General features: G+C 44.9%; 1 protein-coding gene across 2 annotated transcripts in view; it reads left to right on the top strand.

The window, feature by feature from the left end:
* The first annotated feature begins 882 nt into the window (after positions 1-882).
* Positions 883-18,076, top strand: part of REEP2 (receptor accessory protein 2) — a 40,695-nt gene continuing 23,501 nt past the window's right edge. Inside the window, exons 1-3 of one of the 2 annotated variants that reach the window (XM_056574640.1) lie at positions 883-1,066; positions 9,080-9,152; positions 14,267-14,343. In XM_056574640.1, coding sequence (XP_056430615.1) covers positions 1,035-1,066; positions 9,080-9,152; positions 14,267-14,343 — 182 coding nt within the window. In that variant the 5' untranslated portion in view covers positions 883-1,034. The remainder of the gene's footprint in view (positions 1,067-9,079; positions 9,153-14,266; positions 14,344-18,076) is intronic. The other variant, XM_056574641.1, reaches the window with a different exon arrangement.

Below are 18,076 nucleotides of genomic sequence, written 5' to 3'. Positions count from 1 at the left end.
CCTGGAAGCAGGAGACCGCTGTGTAAACAGCGTTCCCCTGCTTCTGTTCTGTTGGGACCGCAGAGGGGTGCAGCGGGGGCCCGGGGCCCTACTGGAGTAACGGCTGTACCCTTCTGACGGTGGCCCTGGCGGCGTCTAAAGAGTCAATACCGGGACTATCACTAATTGCCATGACACGCACTCAGCACCTGAGTGTGCTTCATAGAATTAGAGTGAGCGCAGGACGTACACGTAAGCCCTGTGTCCTTAAGGTAATAAGGTTTCCATCACACATGGAAGTTTCTGAGCCAAAACCATAATTTGCATTAAAAAGGAATAGGACATATAAAGGAAGGACTTATACTTCTCCTTTCTGCAGGATCCACTTCTAATTCAAAAGCTATGGTGGCAGTTTTACCTGTGAGACTGCTGCGTAAAGGGTTAATAATCACCATAGCTAAATAACCTAGGCCAGTGGTCTCCAAACTGTGAGCCTCCAGCTGTTTAAAAAAAAACTACAACTCCCAGCATGCCCGGACAGCCAAGTTATTGTTTCGCCACATCTTGAGGTCCTGTTTCTTGAGGACAGCTCTATAGTACTGTTCCCCAACCTATGGCACTTCAGTTGTATTATTGTGTTGTAAATAGCTGCTCTATATGTGAGTTTGTACCATATAAGTAGATCCCTTTAATCGATCTGCGATGGTTCTGGAAGAAATGGTTATGAGTCGTAGTTATACAGAGAAGAGCCATAAGTCCATTCCGGTGTAAGTGCAGCCCTCCGTGCCCGTCCTGTCGTCCTATCACAGACTGGTCCTGCTCTCAGCTGCCGGTCAGCAGCATCCCGCGTCTTTTTTGCCCTCCGACAATAAGTACCTCATCGCTCCGCCGCCTTTAACACTCGGCCACACCTCCCGGATTGCTGCAGAGACTTTGCCTTTACGGATTTAACCGGCTCCGGGATTGTAATCCCAGCATCCCCGAAAGGGAGACGTAGGTCCGGGGCATCCTGAGCTGTGGTCTGTGCCCGGGGCTGCCCCGCTAGGACTGGCAGGATGGTGTCCTGGATCATCTCCAGACTGGTGGTGTGAGTATTTACCTGTGAGGGGCATCACTGACAGATCACTTATAGCCATGGACTGTGCTGCCTGCATACATGTGCCTGCCATCCTGGCCTGATGCAGGGGCACCAGCAGGGCCACCTATCTATTCATCATGGATTTGTTTTGCTGCCTGCATACATGTGCCTGCCATCCTGGCCTGATGCTGGGGCACCAGCAGGGCCACCTATCTATTCATCATGGATATGTTTATTAATGTATGTGTTGATTCGTGTTATGTTTTATTTAATTATTTATTTATGTGTTTATTCATGGTATTTATTTACTTCTATATGGATGTCTACTGAGATCCACATCATTGCAGCCAGCATGTCACCCTGTCTCTGGACTTCTTCTGACCTCCTATTACTTTGTGACCCCCCAGCTATACATGTATTGCCTAGACCCCCAATATTCACTGTAAATATTTTATCATTGACTTGTTAATATGATGACTGAGAATGCAGCAACACAGGCGACAGATAGCGCATATCTCCCAGGACATTGCAGGCCCTGTTGTGTGGTCTTTGAACAGTGTTTTTCCAACCAGGGTGCCTCCAGCTGTTGCTAAACAACAACTCCAAGCATGCTCGGCTGTCCTGGTATGCTAGGAGTTTTAGATTTACAACAGCTGGAGGCACCCTGGTTGGGTAAACCTCATGTAGAAAGATAAAACAGGAATGTTGTCTGTAGCATTTATTGAAACGTCAGTCATGTAAATATACTTGTATATTTTCTGCCCATTTCTCATTGGTTTCTGTGGCGGCTGTACAAGATTAATCTCAGTGTTGTATGATAAATTGGTAAAGTGCCAGAAAGTTACTAAAGGTCAATAAATCCCTTTGCACATTTCTCCAGTAGACACTGCTCATGTGTTATTTCTTTACATTGTAGCATTATATCACAGCTGTCACCAACATAACACAAGTAACAAGTGAGATCACTGTTGCTTAGATTTAATACATTATCAAAATGTTTATTGCTTAAAAATATATTTTTATCAATAGACTCATTAGATGCATTTTGTCCCTAAAAAGTACCGTATATACTCGAGTATAAGCCGACCAGAATATAAGCCGAGGCCCCTAAACGTTATTGACTCGAATATAAGCCTAGGGTGGGAAATACATCATCCCCCCTGTCATCATCCAGACCCCCGTCATTAACACCCCCGTCATCATTACCCTGTCATCATAACCCCCCCCCTTCATCATCACTGCCTGTCAATCCCTTTATCAGTGGTTTTCAACCTGCGGACCTCCAGATGTTGCAAAACTACAACTCCCAGCATGCCCGGACAGCCATCGGCTGTCTGGGCATGCTGGGAGTTGTAGTTTTGAAACATCTGGAGGTCCGCAGGTTGAAGACCACTGCGGCCTTTGTCATCATCCAGACCCCCCTTTAATTTTCTACTCACCTCCCCTCAGTGGGAAGGAAGGGTGAGCTGCTCCGGGCCATCTATTCTGCAGGGACCGTCCGGTGGGGAGGGTTGGTCGTTCCGGGCTGTCCATCTTCACCGGGAGGCCCTCTTCTCCGCTCCGAGCCGGCCCCGGACTTGTGATGCACAGGGACGTTCATGCACAGGGACATCACGGACGTCTGTTGCGCACGGACGTCCCTGTGCGTCGTCGTCAAGGCAACGTCACTAGTCCGGGGCCGGCCCGGAGCGGAGAAGAGGGCCTCCCGGTGCAAATGGACAGCCCGGAACGACTAACCCTCCCCACTGGACGGTCCCTGAAGCATAGATGGCCCGGACCAGCTCACCCTTCCTTCCCACCGAGGGGAGGTGAGTACAAAACTAAAGGGGGGTCTGGATGATGACGAAGGCCGTCATTCGTAAGTAGCATCATTCCTAAGTAGCAATACCTTTTTAAGGGCAGGGTCACAGAGGGAGGATCCGCAGTGCATTTCACGCTGCGGATGCGCTGACAGCAGTCACAGAGGGACTGCAAAGCGAGCTCCCGGCGGCAGCCGGGAGCTCGCTCTGCAGTCCCTCTTTGACTGCCGCCGGCGCATCCGCAGCGTGAAATACGCTGCCGATGCGCCCTGTGTGACCCTGCCCTAAGTCATACTGATATGTGTACTTTTCATAACAATATATTTGTGTAGCTATAATACTTTTTTGTCTATGTGACTATTTTCCGTTGTGAACACATGTATTTCATTTTGTGCCTAGAAAAACATTGGGCACAATTGGTAGTTCGGTAGTTTAGCGGAGTTGCATGCACTATTTTTTTTCTCTGCTAAACTCCCATCTTTCTGACGGAATTGCCGAAGGAACTCCAAACAGCGGAGTCCAATGGCAATGTGAAGGAGGGCTTAGTAAATGTATTTGCAAAAATTGTTATCTTAACAAGCCTTGCAAGTGCAGGAATACATGGTGTATCACTGCTGGGTATGGGGCTATGCAGCTTCAGGCTGGTTAAAGTGCTCATGCTGATTCCTATCCACTACTAAATGTGCCTACACCGGTCCACGATGGTATCTATGGACAGTGTTCTGCTGGTAGCCTTTGGACCTTGTGTTCTGCTGGTAGCCTTTGGACCTTGTGTTCTGCTGGTAGCCTTTGGACCTTGTGTTCTGCTGGTAGCCTTTGGACCTTGTGTTCTGCTGGTAGCCTTTGGACCTTGTGTTCTGCTGGTAGCCTTTGGACCTGCCATCCATGTGTTACCTCAACATGTATCTCCTGCCTAAACATTAGCGTAGACCCAGTACACTCCTTTATGGCAATGGTATTCTTTAAAGGCGGTGGTCTCTTTCAGTAGGATAATGTACCCTGTCATACTGCAAAAATTGTACAGAAATGGTTTAAAGGGGTACTCCGCCCCTAGAACATGTCTGATCGTGAGGGTCCCGCCGCTGGGGACCCCCGCAATCTCGGCTGCGGCACCCCAGACATCTGGTGCATGGAACGAATTTCACTCCATGCCGGATGATTGGCGGTGCGGGGCAGAGGCTCGTGACGTCATTGTCCCGCCCCGCTCGTGGTGTCACGGCCAAGCCCTCTCAATGCAATTCTACGGGAGGGGGCATGATGGCATCACTCCCCCTCCCATAGACTTGCATTGAGGGGGCTTGGCCGTGACGTCATGAGCGGGGCATGACCGTGAAGTCACGAGCCTCCGGCGCTGCACCCAACGCTCTAAATAAATGCCGGGTGCAGCAGGGAGATGGCGGGGGGTCCTCAGTGGCGGGAACTCCGCAATCAGACATCTTATCCCCTATCTTTTGGATAGGGGATAAGATGTCTAGGGGCAGAGTACCCTTTTAAGAAACAGGACAAAGAATTTAAAGGGGTATTCCAGGAAGTGTTTTTAAATTAACTGGCTCCAGAAAGTTAAACAGATTTGTAAATTACTTCTTTTAAAGAATCGTAATCCTTCCAATAATTATCAGCTGCTCAAGTTGAGTTGTTCTTTTCTGTCTTACAACAGTGCTCTCTGCTGACATCTCTGCTTGTCTCGGGAACTGCACAGAGTATGAGAGGTTTGCTATGGGGATTTGCTTCTACTCTGGACAGTTCCTGAGACACGTGTCATCAGAGAGCACTTAGATAGAAAAGAACAACTCAAATTCAGCAGAAAGGATTAAGATTTTTTTAATAGAAGTAATTTACAAATCTGTTTAATTTTCTGGAGCCAGTTGATATATAAAAAAAAGTATTTTCCTGGATAACCCCTTTAAGGTGTTGGCTTATACCAGATCTATATCCAACCAAGTGTCTATGGGATTTGCTGAAACAACAAATCTGATTCATATCTGAGGCCCCACTTTACAACTGTAGAATTGTATGTGAAGTGTTTTGTTATTGTTCCCACATCTAAAGCATATTTATTTTGATGATTTAGTTGCACGCACATTCTAGGGTAGATGTTTCACTTTCAGTGCACGTGTATTACATAGAAAGGAGTTAATCTGATGTGTAAATAGTAAGTTCTCTGTAGCAATGCGTTTGTCTGGTCAGCAGAAATGTTTGCTCTATCCCAGAGACTAATCTATTTATTATTCCTGTAACAGAAGAAAGATTAAGCCGATACTTCTTGTCTATGATGGGCATTCTTTTTTTATTTACAGGTCTTTACTAAATATGATCTGCTAGGTTATATTACAGGTTTTTATGTGACCCCTGGGTTAGTAAATACCTTTGACATTCTGTACTGTACACAATGTAGAATTATGTAAAGCATATGTAATGTTCATAAAATATATCATTAAGAATCATCCTATTTTTTAATCAAGACCATTACAATAACATTTATATACTTTGGGGTACTGAGTTTTACTTACCCGAGGTCCAACCAACAGGAAAGGCGTTTTCTTGTCTTGTAGAGGTTTCACAAACTTTGTAGAACTATTTATAATTTGTGAGAAAACCAGACCAGATCCCAAAATTCACTAAGACCCCAGACATGTAAACTTATTCAGACTCTAGACCTGTAACATATCCAAATGCCTGAACTAATTCAGAGCCCTGACCAGACCCCTTAACTAATTCAGCCTCTAGATCAGACCCCTAAAGTTAATTCAAACCCCACACTAGACAGAACCGAACCGAACCATACTATACTGCACAGAGGCACCACTAGACAGTCATTGCATACTTTTCAGTAAAATAAAAGTTTTACCAATGAAATGTCCATACCGACTGGCTGGATCTTCCCCATGCAGTTCAGCTGTGTTATTGTCGTACATTGAATGTTGTTTTAAAATGCAATGACCCGGGAAAGGCCATTCATTGTATGTTGAAAATATTGCCACCCAAGGCCATTATAACTTGAGAGATCACTGTATATATATCCTAATCTGTTCATAATAAATATGTCTGTACACCAACCAAATGTTTAATACACTGCTCAAAAAAATAAAGGGAACACTAAGATAACACATCCTAGATCAGAATGAATTGACTAATCGAATGAAATACTTTAATCTTTACATAGTTGAATGTGCTGACAACAAAATCACACAAAAATTATCAATGGAAATCAAATTTAACAACCACGAAGGTCTGGATATGGAGTCAAAAGAATAGTTAGGGCGGCAATGTGGAATAAGGGCGGGTGCCAGGGACAGGGTGAATCCAATAGATGTAAAGAAGATCCCGGCACACCAACTTCTTGCTGAAGGTAAAGCTTTTATTCAAGCATGTATCACCAGGGGTCTGAGGATCTCATCTCAGTACCTAATGGCAGTCAGGCTACCTCTGGCAAGTACATGGAGGGCTGTGCGGCCCCACAAAGAAATGCCACCCCACACCATCACTGACCCACCAACAAATCCGTCATTCTGGAGGACGTTTCAAGCAGCAGAACGTTCACCACAGCGTCTCCAGACTCTTTTACGTCTGTCACATGTACTCAGTGTGAACCTGCTTTCATTTGTGAAGAGCACAGGGTGCCAGTGGCGAATTTGCCAATCTTGGTGCCAAACGTCCTGCACAGTGTTGGGCTGAAAGCACAACCTCACCTGTGGACGTCGGGCCCTCATACCACCCCCATAGAGTCTGTTTCTGACCGTTTGAGTGGACACATGCACATTTGTGGCCTGCTGGAGGTCATTTTGCAGGGCTCTGGCATTGTTCCTCCTGCTCCTCCTTGCACAGAGGTGGAGGTAGCGGTCCTGCTGCTGGGTTGTTGCCTTCCTACGGCCTCCTCCACGTCTCCTGATGTACTGGCCTTTCCCCTGGTAGTGCCTCCATGCTCTGGACACTACACTGACAGACACAGCAAACCTTCTTGCCACAGCTCGCATTGATGTGCCATCCTGGATGAGCTGCACTACCTGCCACGTGTGTGGGTTGTAGACTCCGCCTCATACTACCACTAGAGTGAAAGCAAAGCCACCATTCAAAAGTGACCAAGACATCTGCCAGGAAGCATAGGAACTGAGAAGTGGTCTGTGGTCACCACCTGCAAAATCACTCCTTTATTGGGGGGGTCTTGCTAATTGCCTATAATTTCCACTTGTTGTCTGTTCCATTTGCACAACAGCATGTGAAATTGATGTCAATCAGTGTTGCTTCCTGAGTCGACAGTGTGATTTCACAGAAGTATGATTGACTTGGAGTTACATTGTGTTGTTTAAGTGTTCCCTTTATTTTTTTGAGCAGTGTATATACAGTATTTGTTTCATTGGTTGCTGAAAAATTGATTTTCGATATCTGTTTAGAAATGTAAAATTTAGTTTTTAGTTATAAAATTTCTTTAAAGGGGTACTCCGGTGCTTACACATCTTATCCCCTATCCAAAGGATAGGGGATAAGATGCCTGATCGCGGGAGTCCCGCAGCTTGGGACACCCGGGATCATGCACGGGGCAGCCCGTTTGTAATCAGTCCCCAGAGCGTGTTCGCTCCGGGTCTGATTACGGTCGATCGCATGGCCGGCGGCGTGTGACGTCACGCCTCCGCCCCTGTGTGAAGTCACGCTCCGCCCCTCAATGCCAGCTTACAGGAGGGGGCGTGATAGCTATCACGTCCCCTTCCATAGGCTTGCATTGAGGGGCACAGCTGGGGACGCCCGGTATCATGCACACGGCACCCCGTTTGTAATCAGTCCCCGGAGCGTGTTCGCTCCGGACTGATTACCGGTGACTGCAGGGCCGGCGGCTTGTGACGTCACGCCTCCGCTCCCGTGTGAAGTAACGCTCTGCCCCTCAATGCAAGCCTACGGAAGGGGGCGTGATAGCTATCACGCCACCTCCCGTAAGCTTGCATTGAGGGGCGGAGCGTGACTTCACACGGGGGCGGAGGCGTGACGTCACACGCCGCCAGCCGTGCGGTCGACCGTAATCAGACCCGGAGCGAACACGCTCCGGGGACTGATTACAAACGGGGTGCCCTGTGCATGATCCCGGGCGTCCCCAGCCTTTGGATAGGGGATAAGATGTGTAAGCACCGGAGTACCCCTTTAAAAAAATGTATGTTTACTTTTGGTATACCCAAAAATGTTGTTGCTATATGTATGTATATGTTAAAGGGTTTGCCTAACAAAATAAAATAACTAAAACTTTAACTCACCTTCCTTGCTGTCTTGTAGCTTGCGGTATCAGGGCACCCTGTCTGCATCCGGTGACGCTACACCCCCTTGAGCTGCAGATCGTAGCATCTACAGCCAGGAGAACTGACAGTGCCCCTTGCCGATCACTGGCCTAGTTGGGACAGTGATGCGGCCAGTGATTGGCTAAGTGGTGCTGTGACTTCATGTCTACGACTCCAGTGAAACTGACAGCGAAGACAGGCTGCAGACAGAGCCCCCCTGATACCAAAGACTACAAGGGAGCAGAGGAAGGTGAGTAAAATTTAAAGGGGTACACCTGGGAAGTTAAGAAAAATAAAAATAAAAAATAAAAAAGCCACCACAATACATGTTCTGTGTCCCCCGTAGTTATCCATGTGGTTTTGGCAGCTACTTTGGCCCCTGATGTCTCCTAAATACGTTTCCCTTGTTTGCAGCACAGACTACAACTCCCAGAAGTCAGTGCAGCTCTGTGTCATGGCTGCCATCCAACTGCTTTCACTATCTGTGTGCAGACTTACACTGCAGCTCACACACACTGTATTTGTTTTTCCTTTCAGACTATCCTTCCTCCAGCAATAAATCATACTGTGCTCTGAATAGTAGCAGTCAGTGATTAGATTTTCAGCAGAAAAACAGCAGCTATGTGCTCAGTTGTGACTAAGAATCTTCACTGCTTTTCTCTCACAGCTCACAAGCTCCTCACACAGGGTGGGGAGGGAGAGGGGGAGGTGTGGCTGTACAACCAGAGCTCTAGACTAAACAGAAATCAGACAGAAATCAGGTGGTGTTGTCCTGAAGGGTGGGGGCTAGTTTCAGTGAGGAGTTTACACCAAGACAAGGTAGATTTGAGAATTTATATTTTATTTGGTGAGAGGGAAAGGATGGGATATGGGTTTAGTTCCCCGGAGTACCCCTTTAAAATAGTCACAGACTATTCTGATCCATTGTAACTGATCATATTTGTATACTTTTTATTTTGTAGATTGCTGTTTGGCACTTTATATCCAGCATACTCCTCATACAAAGCTGTCAAGACAAAAAATGTTAAGGAATATGTAAGTTTTGATTTGTTTCGTTACTTGTATGTGATACAATATAAATAAATGTCTACATTGCTGTTGTAGGATGTAGCTAATTTAGATTATCCATTTATTTAAGACTAGTGTTGAGCGGCATAGGCCATATTCGAATTCGCGAATATTCGCGAATATATGGACGAATATTCGTCATATATTCGCGAATATTCGCATATTCGTTATAATCTCGTTTTATTTTCGCATATGCGAAAATTCGCGTATGCGAAAATTAACATATGTGAATATTAGCATATACAAAATTAGTATACGCGAAAATTCGCATATGCGAAAATTAGCATGAGCTAATTTTCGCATGTGCGAATTTTCGCACGCCAGTCTCACACAGTAGTATTACAGCCTTCTTTACACCACACAAGCTGGAAGCAGAGAGGGATGATCACTGTGATGTGTACTGTGAAAAAAAAAAAAAAAAAAAAACGAATATTTGTAATTACGAATATATAGCGCTATATTCGCGAAATTCGCGAATTCGCGAATATGCGATATTCGCGAATAATATTCGAATTGCGAATATTCGTGAGCAACACTATTTAAGACTCTGAATTTGTCCTGTTTGCATTTCTATAGATGTGTTTTGTGTCATGCATTGTAGTAGATATGACTATAGTCAGAAGGCAAAAAAAAGGAGCAGTCGATGCTGCACAATTTAAAATCCCTGTCAAATTAAAGGGAGACGCTCATAGGTATACATATTTTTAGGGTGGTGCTTCCTTCCACAAGGAAGAAAACAAAAGTAATTCATACTTGGAAAATAGTAAAAAATATGGAAGCGCACTCACCAAGGTACTTTGTATGCAATTTTAAAGTGCAGTATGTGGGCAGTGGGTGATTTTTATAGGGAGACTGGTGGTTTATATGACCTATAGAATGGAGGAGTAGTGTGAAATACACAGTGCTGCAGTCAGGGGTGTGGAAATAAAAATAAAATAAAAAAATACTTGTCCAAGAGACTAAAACAGAGCACAAATCTACTTGTCCCTCATGAAAATCCACTTGTCCTGGTAGACAAAATAATTTTAATCAAGATAGTATGTAAATTTGGGGGTTTTCTTTCTTTTCGCCATTCACCTTGTGGTCAAACGTACACATTATTTTAATACTTTAGGTCGGCCTGATTATACCAATACCAAATATTATTTTTCTTCTTTAAAAAAAAATAAAAAAATAAAAAATTCACCCCGCTAGACCACCAGGGATGGCTATAAGAAACCTTTAGACTCCACTTTCAACCTTGACAGCGGCGATCTAGAAGGTTAATAGCCGGCCGCGGCGAGTGCCACATGCCGGGCTATTAGCGGCGGCACCCAGCATCTGAAATCAGCCGGGGGCCATCAGGTATGGAGCAGGCTCGAGTCAGGAGCCCGCTCCATACACCCTGAGCGCCGCTGTGAGGAACAGACTTGCGTCCCATGCAAGTCTGCGCCCGCTTCTCCCGTCAGTCTGCACCTCACACCGGAATTATAAAAATAAAGTCGGTCCGGCCCTGCTTGCCCGATACAGGGCTAAGTGTATGGAAAAATTCATCTGCCCGGCGCCCGGAACTACAAGTCCCGGGCATCGGGCGATAGTATGTCCACATATCTGTGCAGTACACCAATGACTAGTTCTATACCTGAGGCTAGGGATGTCCCGATACCATTTTTTAAAGACCGAGTACGAGTACCGATACTTTAATTCTAGTACCCGCCGATACCAAGTACGAGTACATTTATTTTAAAGGGAATCTGACACCAGGGTGACCCGGTTTCTGGCGCTGCTTACCGTATGATATGTGGGTTCCTTGTTGTGCGCAATGGAGGCGGCTGCTGTAGTATGAGCCAAGATTTCTCTCTTCTCCATCAGGCAGAACAGGGAATTTGCATAGGTGGCGAGACCAATGTCTCTGGAGCTATTGCGCTGATGTTCACATGGTGAGCAGAGGTAGAAACTGGGTCACTTGCACTGTCTACCTATAAATTCAAGTTAGTGCAGGTGACTCTGCTGTAAGATTGCCTTAAATAGTAGGTAGTATCCCTTTGTAGGTTGTATAGATAGCTGCAGACATTAGACAGCAGTACCCCCCCTTGTAGCCAGCAGGCCCCCCTTGTAGGTAGTATAGATCGTTGCAGACATTAGACAGCTGGACCCCCTTGTAGCCAGCAGCCCCCCCTTGTAGCCAGCAGGACCCCCACCTGTAGACAGAAGCTCCCTTTGTAGCCAGCAGGACCCCCCCCTGTAGACAGCAGCCCTACTTTGTTGCCAGCAGGACCCCCCCTGTAGACAGAAGCCCCCCTTTGTAGCTAGTAGGACCCCCCCTGTAGACAGCAGCCCCCTTTGCAGCTAGCAGGACCCCCCCCCCCCTGTAGACAGCAGCCCACCTTTGTAGCCAGCAGGACCCCACCTGTAGCAGCCCCCTTTGTAGTTGCTCACTGTCAGGTGTCGCCGCTCCGCAGCCCCATTCTCATCACTGCCGCTGCCCCGTTCTACCGTCCGCATTATGGCTTCTTAAGGAGGAGCATGTGACATACACGTCACTCTGCTTCCTCCGTAGCGTTACGCTGGGCGCAGTGGAGTGACGTGTATGTCACATGCTCCTCCACAAGACGCCATAATGCGGATGGCAGAACGGGGCAGCAGCAGTGATGCGAACCAGAGGATGGGGCAGCGAAGCACTATGCCAGGTATCGGATTTGGTATCGGGGACATTAGACGAGTCCCTGATACCATGCAGATACCTGGTATTGGCCCCGATACCGATACTAGTATCGGTATCGGAACATCCCTACCTGAGGCCCATGAACTAGAGATCTAGTCTACTCCAGCCTGGTGTCCCACATACTGTGTTTTTAACACACCATTTTTGTTTGGAGCACTAGGGATATATATTTTAATGGAATAATATAAAATAATTTTATTGGGGGAGGGGGATCCCTAAGTGATAAGCGAATTAGCCCCCTTTTGGGCTTTTATGAAGTGAATACTGAAGAAATTACACTCTGCTACAATGTAAAGTAGTAAGTGCTCCGCCTTTATAACAGTGTTTAATGTTCTGTCCCCTCAAAATAACTCAACATACCGCCAGTAATGTATAAGTTACTTATTAGTAATGTATACTTATAAGTAATGTATAAGTAACGGGTTTCAGCCTGTCAGTGCTTAGACCATATGCCACACCTTGCATTAAATTTAAAGTACAAAAAAGCTCTGGTAAACTCCATGCCCATGAGGCTTAAGGTGTGTTTTTGTAGCATTTGGAAAATAATATTACTTGTCGCACTATTTGCAAACTGCAGCTTTGTTCTCAGCAGAAATTGCAGTGTGAAAATGTTTTCCAAATGTTGGATGTTGGTCTCATCATTTTATTGAGAGGAGGAAAATAAAAACCTATTTACTGGTCAGCCTTAGGCTGGGTTCACATCACGTTTTTGCCATACTGTTTTCAATCTGTTTTTCTAAAGAAAACCGTATGGCAAAAAAAACGGATGGAACAGTATGGAAAAAAGTAAACCATATGCGTTTTTAAACAGTATACTGTTTTTAAAAGTGCATACAGTTCCGACAGTTTTTATAGAAAAAAAACCCATACGTTTTTGAAAATTTTGTCCATTTTTAACTGGAGGGGTCTTGGGTGGGGACTTTAGGATTCAAATGCGCATGTGCAAAGTAAAAACGTATACGTTTTTCCCGTATGGAACCGTATACATGTGCGTTTCCCATTGACGTCCATGTTAAAAAAACGGATGCGGTTGCAGTACGGTTTTTAAACCGGAGTCAAAACTGTGGTTGACCACGATTTTGTCTCCGGTTTAAAAACCGTACTGCAACCGCATAAGTTTTTTTTTAACATGGACGTCAATGGGAAACGCACATGTATACGGTTCCATACGGGAAAAACTTATACGTTTTTACTTTGCACATGCGCATTTGAATCCTAAAGTCCCCACCCAAGACCCCTCCCATAAAAAATGGACAAAATTTTCAAAAACGTATGGGTTTTTTTTCTACAAAAACGGACGGAACAGTATGCACTTTTAAAAACAGTATACTGTTTAAAAACCCATACGGTTTACTTTTTCCCATACTGTTCCATCCGTTTTTTCCCCATACGGTTTTTGATAGAAAACGTATGCGGGAACTGTAGTTGAAAAACGTAGTGTGAACCCAGCCTTACTCAGAAGAATAGGCAAACATTATCTGTTCCTGACATGGACAGAGGTGGCAGCAGAGATTAAGTACTGGAAGGCTTAAAGGGTACTCTGTCCCTAGACATCTTATCCCCTATCCAAAGAATAGGGGATAAGATGCCTGGTCCCAGCGACTGGACCCCCCACAATTTCCAACCTGGCACCCCAGTGTTCTGAATATTTATGTTGCTCTACCACAACCCTCACGCCCCCTCCAATAGACATGAATGGAGGGGGATGACGTCACGACCATGGCCGTCTGAAATCGACTTTCTCAACATAGACGTTCAGAGCACGGGGTACCAGGCCAGAGATGGTGGGGGGGGGGGGATGGTCCAGCGGCCGGACACACCGCAATCAGACATCTTATCCCCTGTCCTTTGGATAATGGATAAGATGTCTGATGGTGGAGTACCCCTTTACATTTTTAAAAGTAAGTACTTTACAAATATGTTTAACTTGTTTAAAAATTGCATTCTAAGTATTTGAATTGTATTCCGGGATTTGCTTGTCTTTACTTGATACTGGACAACTAGCAGAAATTCTCATGAATAGTTCAGATACCATAATATAAGTAGATTGTTTAACTATTTTATTTTATCAATATCTGCAGAAGAAAAACAAAACCAGCTTTAAAAAAAAAAAAAAAAAAAAGTGAATTTTTTTTTTCTTTCCGTTTTTCCCCCAAAGCCTTCTCATCTCTAGTTAATGCAAAGTAGATGTAAAAGTGGCGTGTCTTCCCAGATTTGTTGCTGAATTCTACACCACCCTAGTGTAAAAGAGCAGTCTTAGTAAATTCACCCCCATTGAGTTAATTTGTTTCCAGAAAACACAGTCTTGTGATATCATACACTCCTTTAATGTGTCCCATAGCCTGCAGGGCATTACATAATATGTGGCTTCTTGCAGGTAAAATGGATGATGTACTGGATCGTGTTTGCCTTTTTCACCACTGCAGAAACCTTAACTGACATCATCCTCTCCTGGTAAGTAGCATAAAATCTTACAACACCTTTAAAGGGGTAAACATTTTGTTCCGAGCACTTGGAGCAGGTGACGGGGGTTATGGCCACGCCCCTCGTGATGTCACTCCACACCCCCTCAATGCAAGTCTATGGGAGTGAGTGTGATAGCCGCCACACCCCCTCCCATAGGCTTGCATTGACATTACGACCCCCGCCGCCTGCACCCAGCATTCTAGATGAACGCCGGGTGCTGCAAAAAGATCACAGGACCCCTGCAATCAGACATCTTATCCCCTATCTTTTGGATAGAGGATAAGATGTCTAGGGGTGGAGTACCCCTTTAATAGAAATGTCAGCATTGCTATGATGGTATACAGTTCATACACTATCAGTCTATTTAATTGACATACATTATAACATTATGAGCCCTCTTTTATAAATCTATTACAGCATACGTCACAATTACAGAAATCGCTTTTTATATTCCAGGATCTGTGTAGAGTAGAATGCAAATTTTTTTTTATTGCAACTTTTTCAAAAAGTGTAATTTCATGAATGTGTCTATATCCTGGCCTAGGTGTCACCACACACACTTTTCACTCCACGTTTACAAACTGGCAAACATGGCGCACATGGTTGTGAATGTAGAGTACTTTCAATGATAAATATGGATCTCTGTTCTTCTCCTGGCTCTTTCACTGTATTGCTTGTCTTGCTGTTAGGCTAGAATTCCACTGAGGTTTTAACACTGCATTTTTTTGGGCTTAAAAATGCCAGAAAAACCGCCAGAAAAACTGCCACTGTTTTTCCCTGCATCTTGGCGTTTTTTTCTGGCGTTTTTACCTTTGTGTGGAATTTGCCTTATTTGGCCCCTTTGTTTTTTTTCCAAATTTGTTGGGTACCAAAAAAAAAGATGCAGTAGGGATGGAACAAAATGTATTTAACAAAATTTTTATTTTTTTATAACGAAGTTTTTTTTTTTTTTTTTTTACATTTTTTTTTGGGTAGTACTACTACTCCCAACATGGATCAAACTGTTCCATGATGGCAGTAGTAGTACCTGTACTAATAGACATATCGCCCCAGGTGTCAATCCTGACACCCGATGGGATCGTCCATAATATAGCAGAGATGTGGAGCGGCTCTATTCAGCGCTCACATCTCTGCTCTGTACTCCACGCCGGCCAGTGATTTGAATAGTACATCACTCATTCATATTTTCCGCCCAGAGTGGGGATTGTTGCAGCCAATCACAGCTCTTAGTGTGATTTTAGAGTGATGTTCTATTCATATCACTGGCCGATGTGAGGTGGAAACCTGCGCGATACACACTAATATAACTCAGCCCTTGTTGGGAAACACTAGCATACACACACATAACAGGGACTACAACTCCCAGCATGTGTCATTCAGGAGTCCCCCCCCCCCCCTTCACACATAGAAATCATCCCCAGTCCGAGATTTATTCCACTGCAGTCCATACAGCCCCAGTCCGTGCAGTCTATAAATCCCCTGCAGTCTATGCATCCCCAGTCTGTGCAGTCTATAAATCCCCAGCCCCTGCACTTTGTCATCCTGCTGTTCAGTGAACACAGGCAGAGCTCTGTGTTCTTTCTCCCGTGCAGACCTGCATCCTCCCAAGGGAGAGGGGAGATGAGGGCGGCATGTACATCCTCTCTCCCTCTGCTCTGCCTTCGCTCCCCCTAGCTCTAGCTTTGGAGATCTGAGAGGAGCAGCGGAGGCAAGTCTGCACGGGGTGCAAATTTCCATCTCACAAAGGCCGGAGTATAGTGCAGAGATGCGGAGGGCAGGAGAAAGCCACTCCGCATCTCTGCAATAGAAAGGATGATCACAGCGGATGTCAGGAGTGATACCCACTGTGATCTGTCCTTAACTGCAGGTACTACTGCTTCCAACATGGAGCACACTCTGCTCGATTCTGAGAGCTGTAGTACCTGCATTAATAGACAGATCGCAGCGAGTGTCACTCCTGACACCCGCTGTGATCCTCCTGTATAATGTATAGATGAGGCCGTCCGCTCTTCTATGGTCCCCTGCACTGACGTATATATACAACAATTCATATTTTCCACAGGTGAGCTGTGATTGGCTGGAACCATCTGGCCAATCACAGCTCTCTGTGGGAAATATGAATAGGTGTATATATACGTCAGTGCAGGGGACCATAGAAGAGCGGCCGCATCTATATATTATACAGAAGGATCGCAACAGACCCAAATGATCTGTCAATTAGTACATGTACTACTACTCCCATCATGGAACAGTGTGTTCTATGCTGGGAGTAGTAGTACTAACTAGAAAATATGTTAAAAAAAAAGGGAAAAAACACACACACACACATTTTAATTATTGTCGGCTACAGTTTTATTGCCCTGCACGCCCATATAAATTGATCCCTGTTTAAAAAGTTATTAAAATTTTGTTATAAAAAATACATATTTCGTTAAATAAAAAAATTTCCATCACTACTGTATCTTTTTTTTTATTATTTTTTTTTATGGTAAATTTTAATAAAAAAGGTATCTCACTTTTTTGGATCGCTAAAGTCCAAAAAAGAATAAAAACAGCCAGCAAAAACGCCAAAGTCAAAACCAACATGGTGTTTTTCTTGGCGTTTTTGCTCTCCCATAGACTTCTATGGGGGGGGGGGGGGGGGGGTGAAACGCCACGATTTCTTTGCAAAAATCGCCAAACTAGGTTTTGTTGGGCATTTTGAAAAACCAGCCTCTGAGCCCAAAATTGCTGAAAAACGCCAAAAGGATTATAAAAACGCCAAACTGAAAAACGCCAAGTGGATCTGGTATTTTGCAGTTTACTATTGACTTGCAGCTAACATCTGGAAGCGGCGTTGCAAAAAAATCCACAGTGGAGTTCCAGCCTTATAGTGAGTTTTGGGAAAGAGACAAATAGATGTGGTGCATTATCTTGACAGGAAAGTGCACTATTCCTGACTCCTTAAAAGAATGTAACACGCTGATATTTTCCAAGAGCAGGTGGAAAATGAATTCTCAAGGGTAAGATATGTACACAGGGTGGTGTTACTTCTTCATGGATCACTGGAGATGCTTTTATTAAGCACTGGAAAACAGAGGTAAACAGCTAAAGACGTCTCATAGAAAATTCCACAAGTATTAACCATGTCAGCGCTTCAGCCTTTGATACTTGAAAAATGTGTGCGTATTTGTAGGTTACTATGCTATAGCCCCTGCTCCAAGGTTGCACCATTTCCTTACTGCAGTGGTTGTAGTGGTATGACTTCATATTTGTAATATACCTGTATTTTCACCTGTAGATTTAATATGCCATGTTTAAGGGACTGCTTTTGTACATTGACATATGGGGGAGATTTATCAAAACCTGTCCAGAGGAAAAGTTGCCCAGTTGTCCATAGCAGCCAATCAGATCGCTTCTTTCATTTTGCAGAGGCCTTGTTAAAAATTAAAGAAGCTATTGACCGGCTGCTGCCTATGGTCTCGGGGACTGTGGTCCTGTGCGGGGACCTGAACATGACTCTGGATCCCACTCTAGATAATTCCCTGGGACGCTCTAGCCTGTCTTATAGCGCCATTAAGCGTGTGAAGCGTGCTTTTGGTCTCTTACAACTGCATGATATCTGGCGTTTGCACCACCCTACTGACAGGGACTATAGCTTTTTCTCCTCCCCGCACGGGTCCTATAGTCGCATTGACCATATCCTAGTACCGCATAGCGCACTGCCCTGGGCGAGCTCCTC

This window comes from Hyla sarda, chromosome 4 (assembly GCF_029499605.1).
Source record: "Hyla sarda isolate aHylSar1 chromosome 4, aHylSar1.hap1, whole genome shotgun sequence".
NCBI lineage: Eukaryota > Metazoa > Chordata > Amphibia > Anura > Hylidae > Hyla > Hyla sarda.
Note: the sequence above shows the minus strand (reverse complement) of the source record. Positions and strands in the feature narration are given on the sequence as shown.